General features: G+C 45.2%; 1 protein-coding gene across 3 annotated transcripts; it reads right to left on the bottom strand.

The window, feature by feature from the left end:
• Window positions 1-1821: 1821 nt before the first annotated feature.
• sdc4 (syndecan 4) lies at window positions 1822-14745 on the bottom strand. 3 transcript variants are annotated; one of them, XM_066702049.1, is made up of 5 exons: window positions 14514-14745; window positions 5171-5360; window positions 5034-5071; window positions 4615-4801; window positions 1822-4442 (listed from the first exon to the last, which is right to left on the bottom strand). In XM_066702049.1, exons 1-5 carry the CDS (start codon window positions 14568-14570, stop codon window positions 4291-4293), a joined length of 624 nt encoding a protein of 207 aa, XP_066558146.1. In that variant the 5' UTR covers window positions 14571-14745; the 3' UTR covers window positions 1822-4290. The 3 variants fall into 3 exon arrangements, with proteins under 3 accessions (XP_066558146.1, XP_066558144.1, XP_066558145.1); XM_066702047.1 differs by having other exon boundaries at window positions 4615-4804; window positions 14514-14744; XM_066702048.1 differs by having other exon boundaries at window positions 4615-4804; window positions 5171-5357; window positions 14514-14744.
• Window positions 14746-23011: the final 8266 nt, after the last annotated feature.

Raw genomic sequence — 23011 nt, 5'->3', positions numbered from 1 at the left:
AAAAAACATACCTGTTCAATTTTACAGTAAGTTCTGTGCCGGGGTGACCGGGGAGCAGTCTTTGCTGCCAGACTGGCAGGATGGCGGCGCATGATGATATTTCCTGTCAGGACTGCTCTGCAGCTGCCTGTCAGAGTGCCTCAGTGAGAAATAATGTGGAGCAGGATTGTTTACTTCACTTTCACCTGCCTAGTGGAAATCCCCCAAAGTCTTTTTATTCTGTTTAAAATCCACGGCGCTGCTGCCATGAAATCTCAATAGAAAAAATAGAAAATGGGGAAGACCGGAATTAACCCCCTGTGACACAGCACTCTGATATTACACTGACATTCAAAAGGGACTTTTTTTGTATGTATCAAAACAATGACATTTAATTGTCAGTTTAATCTCCTCTTCCTCTCACGCTGCTGGGATTATCTAAAACAAATGATTCAGCAGCACTTAAATAAAGGCAGCCTGACAGTAAATAGACTGAGCTATCAGGTCTGGATAGTCAATAGTGTGGGTCTGATGGAGTGGGTGAAACATTCTCAGAGTAACAGTGAGTTCCAGTGTGAGTGAGCTCTTACAATAAGACATTTAGTATCTGAACTGTCTGAGAATGTTCCCACAGACACCACATATCCTGCCATTAGGTAAGCACTCCTAGAATCATTTTCACATCAAGTGAGAGCAAATTTATGTTGAGTGTGAGCGCGAGTGTGTGTGTGATTGCGAGTGTATGTGCAAGTGTGTGAATGAACGAGTAAGTGACAGCCGGTGCTGCAATGCCAGGTCAGGGGACACGTGATGTCTCAGTGTCACAACCTGGGCTCAGAGCAGTGTGGAGGCAATTGGAGCAGATTCCCCAGCTTTATGAGCTCCTTATTTACAGCAAACGCTGGCTCCCACATTAGCCTGCAGCCCTCCAGGCAGAGTCTTCAGATCACATCCCCCCTCTCGCTACAGGTGAGCCTCCCTCGACGAGGCCTGTGGAGACACGTCACTGCCGCTCCTTGCAGGTCTGGCACAGAGCCAGTGTGTAACACAGACGTGTCAGTTGAAGCTTTCTTCATGGCACATCACATGTAAGTTCTGACATGCTCCATGGATGGATCATGATTCCTCAATCCAGAGCTAAGCATTCTCTTTCCCCATCTCTGTGGTAGTACAGGCAGATGTTGCAGTTTTGTTATAGACTAAGGCCCAACTGCCTAGAGCAGCAGGTTCCTCCTCACCTAGGTCTGGAAATCCCGTGGGTTTCACAACGCCAAGGCCTCTGAGATGGAAGGAATAAGCATAATGGTCTGATTGAAGAGCAAAATGAAATGTCAAGACTTCAGACGTTTTTTTTCTACAGGTAATACTGAAATGTATGCCTGCAGCAAAAATCTTTGTTTTCATTTCCTCGTCAGCTTTTATCACCTTTTCTGCTTTTAAAGACACTTTCAACGCAGCCAAGACTTGAATCAGCATGCTTATTTAGATAGGAACAATAGCATAATGTCAATACCAAATTCCCTCTAACTGGTCTGAACTGGTGGGCTCTGCAGTTCACACAAACACACACATCAGTGAAGCTTTAAGGCTGAAACTTTTGCTTGCAGCTGGCTTAATACTTCATTAACTCTAGTGTAGGCAGAAGGTGAAATGCTAAACTGTGCCCCCCAGGCTGATTTCTTCAGTTCATACACTCCCCTAATTTGCAACCTTTTCAACAGGAGCCTTTCAGAGGCTGAGACTCACAGGTGAGGTGGGAATTGCCTCACACTTCTGTTTTTTGTTTTGATGTCAAAAGGAAAGGGTGTGCAATATCAATTCAGAGTTAAGACACCTTTCGAGTATAGTTTTTTTTACCTTTTTTAATTAATTCAGTAACAGGACAATATAAATTCAGTATGTACAGAACTGTCAATGGTCAGAAAAGCCAAACCACTCAGCAAATCAGCATAAAAAAATAATAATCCTCCTCATGTCTCAGGACTGCAGAACAGAAGTATTTACAACAACAGGGGGTTTAAGAGTTAAACCGCACGTTCTGTTGGAGCAAAACGCACAGCTGTATTGACATTTTCAAACTAAACATAAAAGGACAGAATAAACAAAATAACCTTGCCACTCACTGACTTAGTGTGGTTTATAGAGCCCCTCTTTAGATAATTTAAAGACTGTGAAGACTTGTCTGTTGTACGAGAGGAAAGATAATCCCCATATCACCAAAACGTCTCTGGATTAGGACTGTTGAAATGGACGGGCCAGCTGTGCAGATATGGCCCAGCTTGTAGCTCCACACAAAAAAAGCTGATATTTTCAGCACCTGCCTGCAGTCTTCAGCTACACCAATGGGAACCCCGGACAGCAGCAAGTTTGCGAAGCTGGCAGTGCGAGATGCACCCTTCGTTAAAAGGGCAGCACAATCCTTAAACCCCTCTTGCCATAATCTCCATATCCAGTGCCATTAAGAGTTCAGGGCCACGCATAGTTAGCAGCTTCCTGAACATAGCACTGTAGTGACAGGATGTGGGTGTTGAATACAGAGGAAGTGTTCAGTACCACTGTAGAGGAATGTAGGGCAGGTTCCCAAGGGACACTCTGCTTCCCAAATCAGTAAAGGTTTTTAAATCACCAGGTTTGGTTTGATGGCAAGGATTGTTACAGGTGAATTTGATATAGAATCTTATGCATCCTAAAAACAAATTTGGCGAGGGAAGATGGGAGGGGACAGGAGGATGGTTAAGATTCTTTTGTATATTAGGTTCAGTAAATTTAACCTTTTTAGGTCAAAGCAATTGGAAAATGTTATCCTCCCCACACCAAATAGGAAAGTTGGGATAAACAGTAAGCCGTTTTGCTTGGCACCGACATTGCGTCTCGCGACAGTGGCTGCAGTGTACCGTTCAGGATTTGATCAGAGTGCGGTCGCAGCCACCGCCGTGAAGAACGCCGCTGGTAAGGAAGACAGACCTTAAATTCTATAGCTTATCAACTGCAATTTCATTAAGGGAAAACAAAACTGAATAAATATAAATCACAAGATCAAAACGCAACGCTGAGCTTGTGCTGCAAGAGCTTCACAAAATCGAAAACAGCAGCTTCTGTACGGAAAGGGTTAACCAGATTGAACAGATTTTATTTTTTTTTTTTTAAACACAAAAATAGTTTTTTTTTTTTTTTTTCTCCCCAAAGTAACCAAATCCTGAATATTGAAATTGAGGATTCTCTAACTTCACCATAGCAGGAAAGTGATTAGACACCTTTTCCTCGTGGCAAAGAGCAGCAGACTGTTGCCTGTGTGAGTCACACGGCTGATTTCAGAAGTAGCCCCGAAGTTTAATAGTTTTATTCCTTCTACAAAATATAAATATATACTGCTTACAATGTCTAACAGAAATATAGAAACTCTTACAATATAAAACCTGTTATAAAACTAATTTGTTTTATGAAAATTAAAAATCTCAAACTACAGGATATAAAATTTAACACATATACAACAGTTTAGAAAGGGAAAAAGTCCCAACCTGAAAAAAAGGCAATAAAATATTTGAGTTAAATTAATAATAATTAAAAACAAAAATCTGGAAATTTCTACAAACCCAGTTAAACAAAACAATAAGAAACTTTTTACTGGCAACTAGCATTTGTAGTAAAATACAATGAAGGGGATCTCCCTTCATGTACAGAGTTTTAGAGGAATTCAGTTTGAAAACTGAAACAAACCAATGTTAAAAGCATAATTTTGGCATTTAAATATTTGGTAAGAGTGAGCGAGGGGAGCGCTTTAGAGTAACTGGAATGGGGTTGATTTAAAGGGAGCGTTCACCTACACCTGAAGGCATGTACCATTGAACAGGGGTGGCAATGCTAGGCCTTCGGTAGCACCAAGACTGAAGCCTGCAATCACATTTGTACTGCACTGCGTGGGGGAGTGAGTGCCAGCGTTTGGTCTACGAATCAGTACCGTATTTCTCCTCCAGCAAGATTGGATTGCATCATGTAGTGTCGAGAGCGAGTTAGCGTAGGGGACACAGCAAGGGGGGGGGCACAGTGGCAATGCTCCACACCCTCCGGCGATGCACAGCGGGAACAACCACCCTGGATTTGGCAACTCAATCAGTCCAGTGGAGGTCGTCGCATGAACAAACTTTTAGGTCACTTTAGTTTCACAAAAAAATAAAAAATAAAAACTCCAAAGTGTTTTGTTCCAGTCTCTTTTTCCTGGATGTGAAATGCAGGCTGACTGACAAATGTTGCTTAGGCATGGAAGTAGCAGAGTTTTTGGTTTCAGAGGCACCATTGAAAGTCTGCGGGGCCCTATGCGTAGATCTCTGTGGTAGGCGCCTTCTTGTAGATGGGCTTCTTGCCCAGGTCATAGCTGCCTTCGTCCTTCTTCTTCATGCGATAGATGAGCAGCAGGATGAGCAGGATGGCAAACAGCAGACCCACCGCTCCTCCGGCGATCAGAGCTGAGAGAGAGAGAAAGTTTAAGAATATACATCTGATCATAGCAAGCCACATGACACTAAAGTTCATTAATTTCAGCTTGAAAACAGAAGATCACTGGGTCTGTTGCTCCAGCACTCAAAGCTCAAGCAACCCTGGCATTGCCTGGTGGTCTACAGACCGTCTGCTCCTCACCTGCAAGGACCTCGGTCTTGTTGAAGATGCTCTCCTCGCTCGCGTGGGCCATCAGCACATTGGTCTCGACCTCCTCCTGTTCATTCCGCAGCACCCCGACCTCGTTCTTCTGCACAATCTCGTTCTCGTCCAGGGGCTTCTTGGACCTCTGGGTGGGGTCCTGGTCGGGGATACGGTTGTCAATGTCCTGCTGTACAGGGAGGAGGACAGGAAGGAGGGATTAGTCACCGAGTAAGAGACTTCTACAGCAGCCACAAGATAAGATACAAGTCTGATCATTGTTTAGGAGTTGATCATTAAAAGGGGAAAAAAAAAAAAAAAAAATCCAACAGTTACTGGCTTTACAGTTTAGCCATTGTTTGACACCGCAGGGTTCAGCCTGAACACGGGCAACAGGAAGTGTGAAACCAGAATCTTACCGTGGTTAGGAGGATGTCTTCTGTGGTGGCAGGTGAATCTGGAGAAAAAAAGAAGTGAGAGGCCGTTCTGTAAAAACAATTCCTGTACAAAATGCACTACATTGAACTATAAAACTCACGGACAAAAGGGTTTTTACCTCCAGAGCCAGAGTATTCATAGTAGTCATCGTCATCATCATCATCGTCGTCTTCGGCATCAAAGGTGTCCATGTCCTCCTCGCCCTGGAAGCCAAAGTCAGAACTGTTGGGAGAGGCTCCGGAAGACATGCCCTCCAGCTGCTCGTCCTGCTGATCTGAGGGCACCCAGGTCTCCGTTTCCCTCACCTGCTGAGCACAACACAGATACGGGGGGGAGTTAGGGGGCAGTTAGGCGCAAACAAGGTCAGTAGAAAGCAGACCCAGTAAAACAACAGAGGTCACAATCATGCCAATAACGCATTTGTGTAGCCTCATCAGGGCCAGTGTCAGGTTAGAGACAGGATCTCCCAGCAGCAGCTAAGTTGCACTCCACTCTGCCCCCCCAACACTCTGGCTTGTTGGAGTCTTGCCCTCTAATCCAATGGGGGGGGGGGGGGGGGGGAGCCTGAGGTCAGGTAGGGTCAATCAGGAACAGGAAGTTATCAAGGTGACCTTTTAAACTGGAACATCTGGTCCCAGTGAGACAGGAAGCAGCTCTATGGGGAGCAGTGGAATGTGGCCAGGCTCATGGAGGCCGTGGGGGGGGTGCTCAGGTCCTTCCTGTAGGTAACATGCATCACTAAACGACAGAGCCTGGCCAGGGAAAAGTGCATTTACTAAATCCTTTCCTTGATCAGACTGGCCACAGGGCCTGGGCTGCTTCACAAAGGAGGATGGACATTCAGCACTGTGGCTACACACACCCATCCCGCCCATTGCACTGTATGAAAACAGCCCAGCCAGCCTTGCTTGATTAATTGGCAATTATTTTTCTTGCATAATGAATGAGCTGGAGGTGCCAGCAGGCTGAAGCAGAACTGATTGAAGAGCCCAGGGTGCGTCTCCTGCTTGCACTTGGGGGCTCACTTCCTCACTTGTCGCTTTGTGATCAGAACAGGTGGACAGACCCCAAAACTACACTGGGTTGTACTTGGGACAGGGTGGGGGTGGGGCGAGACTAAAATGCCAGCCGTCACATCTGGGGCTGTTATGCAATATTTCATTGTGTAGCTCCTAGACTGAAGACACACAGTTGTTTGAAACCTTCACATTTTCTTCTCCCCCCCCCCCCTTTCACCCCCACCAACATCCCTTCCAAAAAGTCTCTACTTAACCACCCTAAACCCAGTTATCAGCAGTGATTAGAGCCTTACTAATCACATTAAAATGCTTTACATGCTTGCAGTTAGCAGGACGGCATTATCTGAAAACACCGTATACGAGATTTAAAAAGAAAACAAAGCTGCATTGTTCAAAGCAGTTTAAACCCACAAAGGAGCACCAGCGACAGAGGAGGGGGTGTGGGGGGGGATTCCAAAGGTACAGTTAACCAGAACGTGTTTGGGTTAGGCTGCTGCCCGGCACACACAGCAGGCAGATATCATCAGCTATTTGTTGAGCAGCAATTGCTGTACAAGGCAAGGAACAGGCCCTGGTTAAACAGCACCTGGGCTGGCTGTGCAAATATGTGCTCCATCTCTGATTAAAGAAGCAGGCATGCATTATTCATTGTTCTGCTCCGGCAGGGCGCGAGTTTTATCAGTTCTGGATGGGTGCTCAGGGGCTGGCGGGGAACCGGAGCCAGCCAGCAGGTTTCTGTGCTGCACAAACAATGTGAAATCCAGGCTTCTCTCGATCAGGACAGAGCCATGAACATCATTTCCTGGGCAGTCCGTGATGATGATGCTTGTAGCTGATCTACTGCTGATGCACACACCCATGTAGTCCTGGTTTAGCATTCGTGACACTACGGCTCCTCAGCGCAGGAGGGACCGAGTGCACCTCTGCAGCCCTCTCCCTGCTCCCATTCTCCTGCCGTCACTTTAAAAACATCTTGCTCATCTTGCTTGCAGGCCAGGGCCAACCCGAGGCTCATTAATATCACGTCAGCAGGCACTCCATCTAAATGTATAGGATGTCAAAAGGCACCGATGGCACAGGTACACAGCTTGTCACAACAGGATTCCTCGCCTGTGGTCTGGGGCGAGATTCCCTGGAGAGATCCCTTCAAACTGGGCCACACAGCCTTATCGCATGGTTAGGTGCCACCAGAAAACAAAATCAGATCTGTACACACATTGCTCTTGCCATTAATGCCAAGAAAGCATGATCACACTGGAGACTGGAACCAAACTCACAGATCTCCAGTTCACCTACCCCTACAGATCTTGAGATAAAAGGCCTATATTTGACAGACCCACAGTTTCATTTTCTTTCCTGTAAAATTTTTCCTGCAGTGCAGCAGGAATGGACAAATTTTAAAAGGCTGGTTTATGCTTCACTGAAAATCAAATTCTCAATATGCATCCTTGAACCAATTCTCACTTGGTGTGTTGATTCCCCAAACAGCCTGCATGAAGAGACCCTTTATAACTCTCCAGAATTTTCTCTTCCGAAAACAACTCTGAATCAGCCTAACAAACGAAGCATTGCTACCAAGACGGCAGCCTGGCAGAGCAGGGCCAGCTCCCCGACGTACGTCCCACGGCTAGTAGGTGGATCTGGAAAGACCGCATTCCTGTCATGAATGGCTGTGCACAATCATAATCGCGCACCCTCACACATGCCTGCATTATTCCACATCAGCCATTTTATGAGCAGAAGTAGGCCGCTTGCTTCCTTGCTCAGTGACTGTTCTCCTTTTCAGAAGTATAACGGATGGTGCTGCTCATGAACACACACAATACTACAAGTTCAGGACTGTGCAAAGGACGGGAAACACCGCACACTGGAAACTCCATAAGGATGTCACAGTCAAGTTGGTGGGGGGGAAGCTCATGATAAAACACCATAGCTTTTAGATTTTAGACACAGCAACAGTCTGACTGCAAGACTGAAACCTTTCAGGTCATGTTTATCTGTGGGCCTTCTCTACAGTTCTTTGCAAGCAGGGAAAGTCCTACAATGCCACTCAGCACTTCACAGCCTCCACCTCTGCGGGATTCCCCTCGCCTGCGCTTTCCTGAAGCGATGGCTTTCTACAAGTCATCACTGCAGCGAAACCCTGCAGCAAATCCCCCGGGTGCCTTTATCTGCACTCAACAGCATTTACAATACATAGGTTTAGAATAAGTTGATGAAAGGCAGCAAGCTACTGGAGTTTCCCTGCATGGCAACACATGCACAATTTCAAATATCTAGTGCAGAATTGCAGAGAAACATTACACAGAAATCACGTGTCCATTTCCCCCAGTGCGAGGACGACAAAGTTGTATCATTTCCAAGCAAATGAAACTTTATTAAGGGTGCGCTAACCTTTGGTTGTTCAGAATAAATGAAGGTCTTTAAATGTAATTTTCCACAGAGCCAATTAATCCCCGAGCCTAAAAGTCAGCACAAGTTTTTGAAGCAAGGGCTAAGAAGTCACCCTTTTCCTGCAGAGCAGATGCTGTTGCTCAGCGACCCTCCCCCCGCCTCATTGTGCCACCGCTGAAGGCCGCTTGTGATGTAAATACAGTAGCCGGTCATGTGAAATGCATTGTTTCGAAAACAAAAAGTACCACACAGCAGAGACCATACGGAGAACAGAGGCGTAACAAATGACTGTCCTCAAGACACTGAGTAACAGAAACAGAACAGCATGGACATGTAATCTGCATCTGGTTAAATGCATGTAGATTACAACCAAAAAAAAAGCCTTTGCTAACTGTTCTTCTTTAGTGAACAATTTGAATCCCATTTTGGACCTTTACCCAAGCTGCCCTGGGGCGAGGACCAAATAGGAACTAGCTGCTTACATTTGCTTAGGGTCTAAAGTGAATGGAACACCATAATCAACTGGGAAGGCTTGATCCCTGCACCTTGGTATGGTCCCTCTGGGAAAGCACTACACCGCAATACCAGCCATCTTTATAGCACGAATTAGCAGAGAGTCCAGCCCTGCCAGGGTTTAGCACCACAGGGACAAAATCCTTCCCATCTGCTGGCAAAATCCTCAGCATCTGTTCTCCTGGGATAATGACCCTTTACTCCCATCTCTGCCCCTTTTCAGTGTGCATCTCTGACACAGGGTCAGCCCTCCACCCATTCAACATTCATGCCCCGCCAACACAAAATCACCAAAAACAGACACTGAACTGTACATATCAGGGCAATTCTACTCCATGTTTACATGCATGCATTACATACAAACAATTTGCAGAGTGACTGATTGATGGATTGGGAAGATTTTGAATGTACTCCACCCCGAGTTATGGCAGCAACTATCCCCTGTCGTCACTAGAACCAATCAGATTCATCATGCGTATTGGGTCCCGTCAGCATGTACTCTTCCATCACTCGCCTCCTCATCGCACCTCACCTCACCCTGCACTGAACTACAACTAATGCCCAGTTTTAGTTTCAGTCACTCTCAACGTGATTGGTCCTTTTGTCTCTCTACTGCCACTGTTCACAGGAGTTCAAAAGTGGAAGGTCTTGTCCAATAGCAGCACCAATTTGAAGCAGTGCTTGTTGGAAAGCAAACCAAAGCAGACCTACACAAATCATTGCCCTCCTGGCACAACACACAGTGCTTAAGTACCATGCACGGTCCTCTAAACAAAGCAGGTTCTTGTAGAAAAAGAGAGGAAAGAAAACATCTCAGAAGCCCCTGTACAGCACAATGGACATGCCCATGTACCGATCGGACAGACTGCTGCTAAGAAGGGTCTTGGTGTCCACACAGGACAGATCGAATCAAATTATGACTTCCTGACATATTTAGCCGTTTCTCTCCTACTTTAAACTAAACTGAAATGAGCAAGAGGAATTACATGAGGCAGTGAGGGGAGGGGGAAATTGTCCTTCCCAGAGCTGAAGACAGCCGAGACCCCCCCCTGCCGTAAAAGTGAGTCAGTAATTAGTGTGCTCAGGCAAGCAGATTAGAAAGGAAATTGATTCTTCCAGTCTGAACAGCCAGGAAGTTAAGTGAAGACAGAAAATGCCCAACTCACAACAGTGGGTCCCTACTACTTCTCTGAACATTAAAGTCTTACTCCCCGATTCACATTCCTCACTTAATAAAATCTTAATAGAAGGAAGAAGCTCTCCTTGCAAAGAAAAATCAGTAGGAATGAAAGAGCTTGGCCTTCCCTGATCTGTCCACACTGCACTGCCTGGGCTCTATACAGCAGGACCGAGGCAGAAATGTGAAAATCTCAAACTTAGAACCGGCTTAGCATTCTACCTTGCGCCGTAAAGTTTACAAGGCCCCTGCTCTCACAAAGCTACTGCAGAGATTGGTTACATTAACACCACAGAAACCACTGTTGGCAGTCTGGGAGTATTCGCACTCCTGCTTGGACTTGAGAGAAGAGGGGGGGGGGGAAGCAGCTTTATCCAAAGTGCTTTGTTTTTGCCAACGTAAGAAGTTGCTTCCTCTGGATTCTAATGGTACAAGTACACAACGGATTTAGAAAACCCACTAACCCTAAACACATGGTTAGCTTGGGGGAGGCAACCACATTCAAAACTAGAAAGATTACATCTTCAAAAAGTTAAATAAACCACACACTTTTACAAATCCATTGATAAATTGCACTTTTCCTCTGGGGACAATTAGAGTCGTCGTCATCATCATCCCCCCCCCCCATCCTGTTGAAATCTGTTGACTCAATTAAAAATCCTGCTTAATCCCCCCCCCCCAGGCTTTGTTCCTGCTCAGAGCTCTGTGGAAGCAGTGGCAGCAGGCTGATGGAGGTCCATATGGAAGATTCAGGCAGTAAAATAGAGGGACCTCACACTCCTCTCTGGGACACTGGAGGATTCACCCTGGGAATTAGTCGAGCAGGATCACACTGGTTTCGTCTTATAAAGAAAAATCGCTTAGCGCAACCAACTCATATTAGAACACTTCCCTTTTGGACTTTCATTCAGTCAGAGTACATTACACACCTGCGGGACTGATAAGCCAGAGGATATCAATGGCAGGGCAAAAAAATCCCCCAAAATCCCCCAACACTGAGGTTAGGAACTGGGACACATCTGGATAACCACAAGCTTACGTTCGTAAACAGGAGACATACCATTCCACTTACAGCGAAACAAAGATATCAGGTGCAGTAGCTATACTGGTTAAGCACCCACAGGAAAAACTAAAATGCTCAAATCCCCCGTGACTAGGCTTACAATTAAATAATGGAGTAAAATAGTGGGAAGAAATGTGCAAGACCCCACACAAGTCTCCAAGTTCTAGTTTTATCTGCAAGTAGGAGAGCTCACAGATCTGAAATAACTTTGGGTGAATAGCAACTACACACAAGACAAGAGGGGGATAAAATCTGCTGCCTTCATGCCACAAGAATGGCACCCCTGAATTTTGAACCAGCAAAGCAGAAATCCATAAATTCTTAACTCTATTAGCCCACCCTCTGAACAAAACCCTCTCTCCCACTGCCAGCATTCCAGCTTCCAAAGGGATTTTATAGCCCAGTGGACAGCAATGCTCTAACCATTATTACATCCTGGTGAAAGTATTTATCATGTTCTCTCCACAGCCTTTCACTGGCATTGAATTCAGCCCAGCAAGCAAAAAGACAGCCTCATTCTAGTGCAAATGATCTGCACTTTATTCCAAAGGAAGCACATTCCAACAGAGCCTGGCGAATAGACAGGAGCCCACCGATAGCAACAGGCCACATCTTTAAAGTCAAAGACGTAGGAGAGACTGGAGGCATCCTGGAGCGACTGGATAGCCCAAACAGCAACAAATAAAACTCCATTGGAACTATTAATGTGCAGGAACAGGACTCTCAAAGGAGTTCACATGACACTCAAAACAGGAGGAGACGGGTACAAACTGGAATAAATAAACACTAGTTGTAAATTTTGCCCCCAAAGTACACGTCCAGATCTCCCTCTCTTTTGCCTTTTATCCTCTTTGCAACGTGGGGGGTAGGGGAGGGCTGGGAATAAAGCAGTTACAGCAAGAGGCAGGGGAGGGAATGCTAAATAACCAAGTAATCCAGATCAGGGAACTTTATGCAAGGGCAGCAAACACTGTCAGGGAAGGAAAAAATAAAGCAGGTCTGATTGTTTCAAATTTTTTAAACCAAGAGAATAAAATCTTGCATCTGTGCCAGGCTCTAGCCCCTGGCTGAGACGGAGGCTAATGAAAGCGCTCTGACCATTTAAATCCGCCCAAGTGTGTGAAATCCCAAAAGAGGTCCGGTCAAGGTCAGCAAGGGTCAAATTCCACAGGAACACGTAAAAAGAAATTTGGGGGGGGGGGGGGGGGGGGGGGGGGGGGAATTGGGAAGGGAAGAGAAGGAGCAGTTTCTTCTGCATGGCTCTGAGGAATGTAACAGTCTATTCTTGGCTCTGGTGCGGCTTGATAGTTGAGTGAATCCAAACCTCAGCTGGGCTTTTGATGTGCACAAAAACAACCCCCTTCAGTAGAGCGACAACGAGGCTGCTTATACGCACTGCCTCAGTCTTTTAAAACGGTAGGCTCTCGTGGGTGTCCATTAAATACATAAATATAAACCAAACTCTGGCATGCCGTCTAAAATTAAGCCATTACACATTACATTGTGTCTGCAGGACATTTGCTGTCCTCAGTGCCTGAGAGCACAGCGCTCTAGTGCACCATGGAGCTGTGCGCTGCTCCATCTGGGATTTCATTTAGCCATAGGTTTGCTAGCAGTCAGAAGTGGAGAGAGCTAAATCCAGTGCTGAAAGCAAGGTCACCCCCTAGATAAGCTCTTCACATTCAGTAGCAGATTAGGATCTGGACCCCATCTGCAGACTACACCTATCCAAGGGTGGGTATATAAATGTCACAGTGCAATTCCCCCACACTCGTCCTTGGGCAGGCTGTCCTAGTTGCACTGCCTGGCTTAGCCTTCTCCTCTTCTCTCGCCACATTCCTTTACACACAGCAGCAGCAACTCGGCCGTCTCCCCCGGCAGATTCTTTCCACTTAGCCTGCCAGAGCAGTCTGGAGAAGCCCCACTCAGGTGCTACAGAGCTCCAGCCTGGCAGGTTGCTTTACAACAAACAGCCATCATTTAAATAGATTTGCCTTGAGCAACACACACACACACCAAAGCAGTGTGTGTGTGGGTGTGTGTGTGTGTGTGTGTGTGTGTGTGGGTGTGTTAAACTCATTTAGGTCTCAAATGTCTGAAAAATGGCACGGAAGGTTTGTGCCTGGGATAGTGCTGGTATGAAATTAAATTCAGAGGCTTTAGCCCAGGGTCCAGGATTAAAGAGTGGGACCAACATTCCAAACAAAGACACTCCATACTGTATACAGCGCTAGAGACTATGGATATGCTAGGAGTTTCAATCTGGGACTCAAGCCTAGCTGTAATCAATACCATAAACATGAAACAAATTCTCCAATTATTTTATAAACCAAATGACAAATGTCATAACCGTTTTGGTGTACAGTATAGATACGCGTGTCTAAGAACTAGTAGAACACTTATGGAAGTTCTACTCATTCGAACGACGCATTGGAACGAATGTACGTCAAACGCACATCACGGAATCCAGGATGTCCAAATATGGTGAACTCCCTTGAACAGACGTCACTGTCGTCCCAGAGCAATGCTGCTGGCCGAGGCCGAGAAGTGCAAACAGTAGGGACTCCCCCCGCAGGAAGTGAAGACCGATTTCCCGGTTGTGACCCCAAAGCTCATAACAAGTCATGCCGCGTCACTCGCACAGCGGCCACAGGCCAGCAGGAGCAACGCGCTGCGCTTCAGTGACCACGGCCGGCCACAGGCTTGAAGTATAGAGATTACAATTGAAAATCTGGTACAGTACTTCAAAAACAGCAGGCTGGGATAAAACCACACATTACATCAATTCAGAGAAAGACACACAGCCACCGATTTCCCCAAGCAAGATGGGACGTTTTGCGTTTTTGTGGTCTTTTGCTTGTCCCCGGCAGGTTCATATCCACATTTTATAACGAATTGGAATTTCAGAACTCGCCAGATCGTTAAAACAACCATCGTTTTCTTCTTAGGTTAACACTTCAAAAGACAAGTCATTGACTACACAACTTGAATAAGCAGGGAAGCCGCTCTGGACACACAGACCTAAGTGCGGATAGTGAGCAGTAAATGGCAACGTTCCTGTAGCGCAGATGTCCGCAGTTCTGCGCTGCTCCGCCAATGGGATCGCCGGGATTGTGCAGATCTGCGCAGAACTGCGGGCATCTGCGCCACAGTAACGCGACCACGGAGCTTCGGATGTGTAAACCGAAAACGCCAATTCGGCTGAAGTGAAGTTAATCATTGACCTGCAGTGGAGGACTTTACGCGGACCTGCTCCACGACCCTCCCATACACGACCGCACTGCCCTGTACTCACCGACTCGGCGTGTGCGCAGACCACCAGCAACAGCACGAACAGGCACGGCGTCTGCATCTCGCTCTTCTTCACAGCAGACAATAAAGACTCAAAGATGGGCAGGTATCCCCGACAGGCCGCTTTCTGTTCGCCGTTATGGGTTTCGCCGTCTGCTAGTACTTCACGACAGTATTGTTATGAACGGTTACCGTTAACACTTGTACTCCACCGCGGAATTGAAATTTGACGACTGCAGCCCCGTCCCGCATCTTAAAGCGCGTCTACACCCCGCCCAGCCCGCAACAGCCAATTACCATCTTACCGTGCAGCCTCTATTACAGGCGCAGTAGAGACTTTACCGGGGGGTGCAAATGGACCCCCCATCGTCCACCCCTGTCTTCACACACCCTGTGTTGAGTTGATCAAAGTTAAAGGAAAGTTACACAAAACGGTTAATGTAACGCACGTTCAGGCCGAGAAGTCAAATGTTAGTTCCCCTATATTCGCATCAATACAGTACCTTTAAAGTTATTTTCTGTTTACATAGGTGCCTGGCTAATGAATGACGGGTTTTTGAAGGAACTTCCCAGACTGGATGTTTTCTAGAAACCGAAGCGAGAACATCATTCCTTTTAAACAGCATGTCTCCCCGCTGCTCTGGCTGTCGATAGAGAAGTTAAAACTGGAGTCATGTTACTACTACTGGCCTCCCCACCCGCCACACAAAGTTTTTACTAAAGCAATTGAATGAAGTGGTTTAGTAGATTATTAAACAATACATATTACGACTAATCAATCATCATTTGCGTCTGGTTATGTTAGTCAAAGTTCTGTCTTTGTGTTATTTTATTCACATACTATTCATAATATTATGATTGTGTTTTCCTGGTGGCTTGTAGAAGGAAACCGCAGTGACTAGCGAAACAGCTCTGTGTTTTCCCAGTTTGTGTCACTTTGATGATGTTTTACTTCTGTTTTGAAATGGTAGTGAAATAGCTATAAATAGCTACACACCTTACTATTAGTGCACGTATAATAGTCCGTTTTTTTCAATTTCCTTTCGTTTCTTGATGTCTGGAGGGAAGGACGAGGCTGGCTTTGTAACCGCGGCATTTCTCACTTTCTGGAAAGTTTGTATGACGTCAGCTTCCTGTGAGAGCGGCACCTCTGATGTGACTCATTCGCTCCTCATTCCCAGCCGGCTTCTCCAGGGTTCAATACTGTTGATTATTACTATTATTAGTAGCAGTAGTAGAATTACTATAATTATTAGATGTATTGTATTATATTGTCCTGTGAGATATAATTTTCTGTCCTGATCAGCAGTTGTATTGATTACAGGTTTATTGGCATTGCTTTTATCTTTCTATTTATCTATCTATACGAAGTGTAGTAATATCATCAGTTAAAAATACAACCAACATAGTATAGAGTGAAAGCCTGTCCCCCACCTCTTCTCCAGGAAGAGCCTGTGATGTTCTGTGGGATTTCAGCTGAATCAAGCGGTTAGTCACTGGGATCTGTGGGCAGTGGTCTTTCTGATGTGGTGAGCGAGCGTCAGGATGAGAAAATCCCCCCGGCTGTGGCTCTACACGGGGGCTGCACCTTCGGCGGGCCTGTCATCTATTATTTAACCACGGGTTATCGTGGCAGGTGGCTGTTGTTGATGTGAAGGAGTGTGGACTGCTGGAAGAAGGGGCAGCAGGGGCTTGATCCTGCTCCATTGTGAAAAAGAGATGTTGTGTTTCTCTCCTCTGTGCCTGAGGGTTATATTGATTTTTAGGGACTGTATTGTAAGCTTCCTTGTTTGTCTTTCATCTGTGAACTCCCTCTCAGGCGGTTAGTTGTGAAGGAAGCTATAGCAAATTATAAACCATTTGATTGATTGATGTGTTGTTACACCTGTTCCATTTATAATAATACAGCAGGACTACAGGTGTCTCTGACTGTTTACCCTCCTGTTGCCCAGCGTGAGCTTTGCGTCCACAGGCAGACCTCGCCAATGGCCCAGACAGACCGTCACGCACGCCAAGTCAGAGCAACGCCCAGAACACTCAGACACGAAAGCATTAACGTCAGCCAGGCAGTGTGTCTGCGGATAGCGAGATGCACACTGACAGGCTGACTTGTGAGAGCTCCACGCCAAAACAGTATCAGTGGAGCAGCAGTGATCGGCTGACAGAGATGCCGTGTTAGTCTCTAAACAGGGATGTCACGCCAGCTGGAAGCAGCTAATTTAATAATAGGCTGAATTAATTAAGCACATGCCCAGAGAGAGGCAAGCTCCTTCTTGCACAGGGCAGCAGTGCACTCACCTTCTCCAGGTAAGAGTACAGGCTGGAAATATGTAATTGCCTGATCAAGTAACCTGCCAGTCAGAGATACAGCGTTGGTGTTAGGTAGAGCACCGGACGGGGGTTTCTAACTCAGGTGCTGGAAACACACAGCCATTCAGGACAGAACACACTAACAACGTCACCTCACCATGGTTACCAGCACTGTTATAAAAGGGGAATGTACATATGCAAAGCTGTGACCAATCACTTTACTGTAAACAAGCATTTAGTGAGGGATAGTTGTGAAATGAATGAGACTGGGAAGGGGAGAAATCAGAATAATTCCAGGTTTTTAGATTTCCTTCTCTTTATCTATTTTCCTCCCCCTCTCTTCCTGTCTCTTGCTCTCTCCCCTCTCCCTCTCCCTATCTCTCTCTCCCCCACCCTCACTTACCAATCTAACTTATCATTGTAACTTCATTTCAAAGCTCCATTTCTGACTTCACGTCTTGATGTGAGTCTGTCAAGTAGGAGCTAATTAACACCTTTCTAATCGCACTGCAGCCTGAAGATCAAAGTGCTCAGCATCTCACAGCTGGTTGCTGCTGCTGCCAGGCGTGACGACTCTGAGCAAGGTGTTGGGGGGCGCTGAGGACCGTCCCAGAGCTCCAGGCACAGAGACACAGACACACTAGGCTCTGTTGAGCACTCACTGCAGGACCCTGTGTCAACACCGGTCTGCACACCAAAGTTCAGTTCGATATCTATTAAGCCACTCAGGACTCTTCCTGAGCGCTCTTCAACAGATGATAACTTTTGATTGTTTTTCTTTTCATCATTCATTTAATCAAGTCCATTTCCTGACGATCCTAATGGTGTATTTGTTTATTTGCTTATATTCAATTTGTAAAGCTATCTGTGGTTACCTTGCGATGGGTGCCATACTAAGTAAAAACATATTGATTGATTCACAGGAATTCAGTTGGTTAATTGTTCTAGTGTAAATTGCGGTGCTCTGGCGATGATGAAAGAACAACACAGCTGATTTTACTCCGTAATCTTGTTATGAAAGCTGTGACCAATAGTGCTGTCCATTGAAAACTCCTTTTAGGGTCACCTAGGGCACAGACACAACATACACAATCACAGTTAGAGCACAATATACACTCGGGAATGTTTCACATAAACTGTACTTCACACTTCTTAATAGAGGGATCTTTCATTAGTCATCTGTCGATTCTGTCTCACAGTGAAAGGTCTGTGGAGGGGCTTAACCAGCTTGGCCTGGCTGACAGATTTATATCTTGAAGTTAGTTTTAAAATGTAGCTTTGATAAGGGAAGCGACTCACTCAACGGGAAGTTTTATGATTTATTATTTCTATGACCAATGACTATAATAATCAATATGCATTAACAAGGTTAGGAGAGGTGCATTCCCCTTTAAGCACAGGGGAAAATACCCTATTTTTATCAGCTGTGGCCCTCACAGATATTACTGTTAAACAAATGCACTACCATGCAATGTTTTCCCCTTGCTTTAGAAATGACACCTGCCTTTTTCATTCACATTTCCATTTCTATTTTAACCAAGGTGATGAGTGAAATTAACACTGCTTATCTCCTGATCTCTGCCTCGTTGGCTTTGCACAATAAGTGCTGCAGAGCCACCCTGAAACAAAACCAGCAGATAATCAAATAAGTACAATAAGAACACTTAATCTGGGTGGAAAAGTTCAGCAACTCGGCAATAACTCCAGAGGGACAGGGAAACAGACACTGCTTCAGGTGTAGAGTGAAGCGGGCTCTTGTTCTATTATACTACTACTACTAATAATATGTTATGACCATCACTTACTCCTCACACAGCTTGTGTGCTAGGCAGATTACATTTTGTACAATAATTCTGCCTTATTTAAGCAAATAATACCATCACATGCAGACAAAGTATATTCTGATAATTTAAACTCTAGTTATTATTATTAGTTTGACTGACATCTGTAACTGAGTAGTTACATTAACAAATAAAATCAGATCACGGACAGTGTTTCAGCTCATGAAGGGCAGGACAATATTGCCTCCAGTGGGGAAGAAACTTCAGGGGCACCAGGGCAGCTTTGGAGGGGAAGAGACAAAACTACAACCCAACCCAAGGTGATTTCACATTCACTCATACAGCAATTGAAATTGAAAGGCCTATTATATTGACATTTTAAGTGAAATAAACACAAACATTTGAAAATACATGCAACAATATGATTTAAAAATCAAATCATTAAACAAAGATACTTTCAATTTTCACAAATACAAAGGGTCAGTTGGCACAAACATTGAATTAATTGCACAAACAAATAAATACATTAATAAATAAATTTATATAACAAAATGATTTGTTTGTTAACAACAAGCCTAGGGCCAGATTAAATTAAAACTTTGACCCACCAGCTAATAGACAACTGCAAACCTGTACATCATAGTGGTTACATTTCTGATTAGAAGAATGTAGTATCTTACTAAAAATGTGGCCACAACTGAGTTCTGTAGTTTTCTATTTCTAAAGTTTTGATTTAATCCCTGCCCTAGTCAGCTTGAGTCATCCACAGACTGCAGACCCAATGCACTCTACTACACTACATTGCACAACACTGCCCTATGCCACACAGTGAAGCCTGTTCCAAGAGCAGCAGAGTTACATACCGCTGACACTGTGGAAGTCCCCAGAAAGCAGAACTAGAGCTTATAGCCCTGATGTCAGTAACTGCGTAGGAACAATTGTATGGAGTCTTTCCTCTTTTTCCACAGCATCACTGAGGCACCCTCACAACACTGAGAGTATCTGCGTGAGTGTGTGACCATCTTCCCTGTATGTGTATGAGCATCTATTCCATGTGATATTTTATTTCCACTCGGAGGCAAGCCTTGTCCTGTGAGCTTCTGAGCTCACGGAATCTGTGTGCCTCCCTGCCTTGGCCTGGCTGAGGCAGCTCTCTCCTCAAGCCGGGGTTGATTTGCCTCCTGGACAATTTTATCTGTGACTGTTTACAAAATTGCCAAGCCAGCAGATTATATGCTTTCTGAGGTCTGAGGTCACACTGTTGCTAAACACATGTGTTTTCTCCAGATCAGGCCAGTGTGAGGGAGAATGCAGGTACTGAGCTCAGGCGCTGCGGGCTGTGAGTCGGAGTGCTGTGCCTCCTAAGCCCCGTTTCCCCCTCCCTCCCTCCTTCCCTCACCAGGATGTGAGTCCTCTGCTTGAACACGCTGTTCCTGTGCTGGGGGACGGGACTTTTGTAATCTTATATGTCGAACAGTTGTTTTGTCCCACATGAGAGAGTGAGTTAATTGTGCAGATCAATACGAATGCGATGGAACAATAACCTGCATTAGCCGGGGTGCCCTGCCTCCAGCAGCACATCTCTGCTGGTCTGTCGCCAGCCCTCCACAGCGGCCCACCGTCTCTAATCCAAAGTGACAACAAACCCCCATCCTCCTACACATCTCACAGGCCTCCTTTCATTTCAAAACACAGTTGAAGCTGCCCTGACTTGCCAGAGCAGATGTACAGGGTGAAACAAGTCAAGACAGGCTTTATTTTTTGGGGGAAAAATAAATCATCTATACAGTAAGTGATGAACTCATTCTGAAACTGATACATTTCTCACACCATTTCCACATCATTTAGGTTTATATTTATCATATTTCTGATATTACTGATTCATATTACTCTTTAATGTAAGTACAATGTTGTTTTTTTGAGTAATGTTAGGACCCTTATTTCAGTAAGAAACATAGATAAAGTCCCCTGATAAACGACACCTCCCAGGCTCCACTGCTCCTGTGTGCTAGTCCCTTTGCCTTGCATTTTCAGTGGTCAAGCTGCAGCTTTGAGAGCATTCATCTCATCAAGGTCAGATGTTTGAGGTTTGAGACTGAAAACGGTGATTCTCTGACAGCAGTGTACAATATGTTGTGGTTTAGGTTGTTAAACTGGTCAGATTATACCAATATACAGGTGAATGAGGTAGATAAGAACCCCTGGCGGAGATGTGAGGACAGTGTGGGGTTGGCAGAATTCCTGATTTACGTTCTTCTAAGAAAATACTTGAACAAGAGCTCTGATCAGAACTAGATACTCAGCCAGATGAGTGAGACGCAGATGTCTATGAAGGGTTTGTCCAGATCACCATGCTCAGCTCCAGACACAGTGATACTGTTTGCTCAAGGCTTTGTGTCTCCCCAGTGGAAGGTGACCTGGTTACCTGTCTTGCTGATCAGCGTATTCAGGTCAGGACCTGGGTGTGTCCGTGCAGCTGTTGAGGGCCAGTCAGCAAGCCCTCATGGAAAGAGTGCAAGGAGTTTAACAGAACCGATAAGCTCTCGCAAACAAGTGTGACAACAAACACTGAGCAATTTTTCAGGAATTGAAAGTGGAAGAACAGATATACCTGTAAAAAAGGAAATGATACAAATTAAATCTCAGAACAATTTCCTTCACCTGAAGGTAAATGAATGGTGTTTGATCTTCCAGTAAATTGGAGACAGAACCAGTTTTTGAGTCTGCAGCAGCCAATACAGTATGACTGGTGAAGAAACAACTGTATGTGCATTCCCATCTTTACATCAAGAAGTAGAAATGGAAATTCTCACCAGAAAGAGATCATGATTCTTGGATCACAGCATCAGCTGGAAAAATCAATGGCTGCAAACTGACAGTGAGCCGTGATTGAGTATGTGTTGATTACGGTGAGGTTTGCGCTGATGGCTGCTCTTCCAGCCAAAGCCACAATCTTTTGGAGAGAAACCTTCACAGCTGTTGCAATTTTGCGGAACTCTTGTCCACAGAGCTACTTTATACTGCCATCTGGTGATGAGAGAGAGCAGTCCTCAGCATAGCGCTCCCCCTAGTGCTTAAAAGTGTTCTTGGCTTCATTGAGCCTCTTGAGCCTGTGTAGCTAAACACAACAAAATTAATAAATACACAAATAGAACTGATCTCGATCTGTCATCTCCATGGGGATTTTTTTAAAACTGTGCAGACAATTATGCAATACTCCTGGAGATCAAGTCTGCCGTTTCTCTCATTTGCAAACTGTTATCTTGATCAATCAACTATCTAATTGCCCGACTGTATGACCCTGGTTGCTCTGGTGCCTGGCCTGTCTGTGACTGACTGCTGTGCAGGAGTCTGGCTGCTCTGCACCCACAGTCACTGCACCGCCCCTCAGAGGAGCCTCTCTCTGTAGGGGGCAGATGGTTCTCTGGGCTTTTGGAGCTGAAGCCTTATAGGAACAGGCAGCACGCTTGTAGCTCTTATTTAGGAAGACCATTCTTGAAAATGTCTTTCACGTAATTGCACATCCTTCCTCCACCTGTTGCTTCTTTCTGATTCACACAACTGGATCCCCTGCCTCCAGGCCGTGCTGAGAAAGGGGGGTTCCGTGGATATGCGTACAAATAAGTCCCCCTGAGCTGTTCCTGGCAGTGCTTACACCCTCTCCTGCCCTGTGCTGCCTGTCTCGGCAGGCAGAGGGTGTGCCTTCCCCAGGTTGAGCTGTTCTGGGCAGATCCTCCGCAGTCTGTTCATGCTCACTGATGAAAAGAGCATTGAGAGGAAGTTGCATATAGAAACTGCGGATTTTCATTAGGACGAAACAGTGGGGGAAAGGAGTCACGGTTACTGTAAATGTTTGCTTATAAATCTAATCATCAATAGGCATTGAAGTGTGCACACATGACACATTTGATGCAGTCTGCTCTTTAAAATATATAACTGCTGAATCTGTCCACTAGATGCCCTTATGAAAACCCTCCCCTTTTATCTACTAGAGAATCATGGATGTTTAATCCAAGTTCTACACAAGGTGGCAACAGATTTCCACGAATAAATGTTACAAAATCACCCTGTTAAAGTACTTTTTGCTAACATTAAGAAAATGTAATTTAACATTTCCTGCCTCTTTATGTCTCTTGGTACTGAATATTTAGAAACAAGTTAATTTGCTTTTATACCCAGACATTTGAAGTTCTAGTTTTAGGAATGGACGTCTATTTTATTATTTTACTTTATCTATCTTTATATCTCAATCTATGTCCTGTTGTCATGATTGTGTGACACTGAGTAATGCTGAAACAGTGAGCTGGAGCAAGTGCCTGCAATTTAGGATTTGTGTTGCAAAGACACTATTGGGGGCTTTTGTTTTAATAAAGTTGTTTAAAGTGAAGTTTCATGTGGCATTTGGAAATAG

This window comes from Amia ocellicauda, chromosome 4 (genome assembly GCF_036373705.1).
Source record: "Amia ocellicauda isolate fAmiCal2 chromosome 4, fAmiCal2.hap1, whole genome shotgun sequence".
Taxonomy (NCBI): domain Eukaryota; kingdom Metazoa; phylum Chordata; class Actinopteri; order Amiiformes; family Amiidae; genus Amia; species Amia ocellicauda.
The sequence above is the reverse complement of the archived record's forward strand: the minus strand, read 5'-3'. Positions and strand labels throughout refer to the sequence as shown.

What these genes read in the sequence shown, in the direction of transcription:
- sdc4 (XM_066702047.1), bottom strand. Translation starts at nt 14,570, where the DNA reads ATGCAGACGCCGTGCCTGTTCGTGCTGTTGCTGGTGGTCTGCGCACAC. An exon ending in AAGACATCCTCCTAACCACG is followed by an intron (nt 4,805 to 5,033) that starts GTAAGATTCTGG and finishes CTCCCTGTACAG; the next exon opens with CAGGACATTGACAACCGTAT. An exon ending in CAAGACCGAGGTCCTTGCAG is followed by an intron (nt 4,443 to 4,614) that starts GTGAGGAGCAGA and finishes TCTCTCTCTCAG; the next exon opens with CTCTGATCGCCGGAGGAGCG.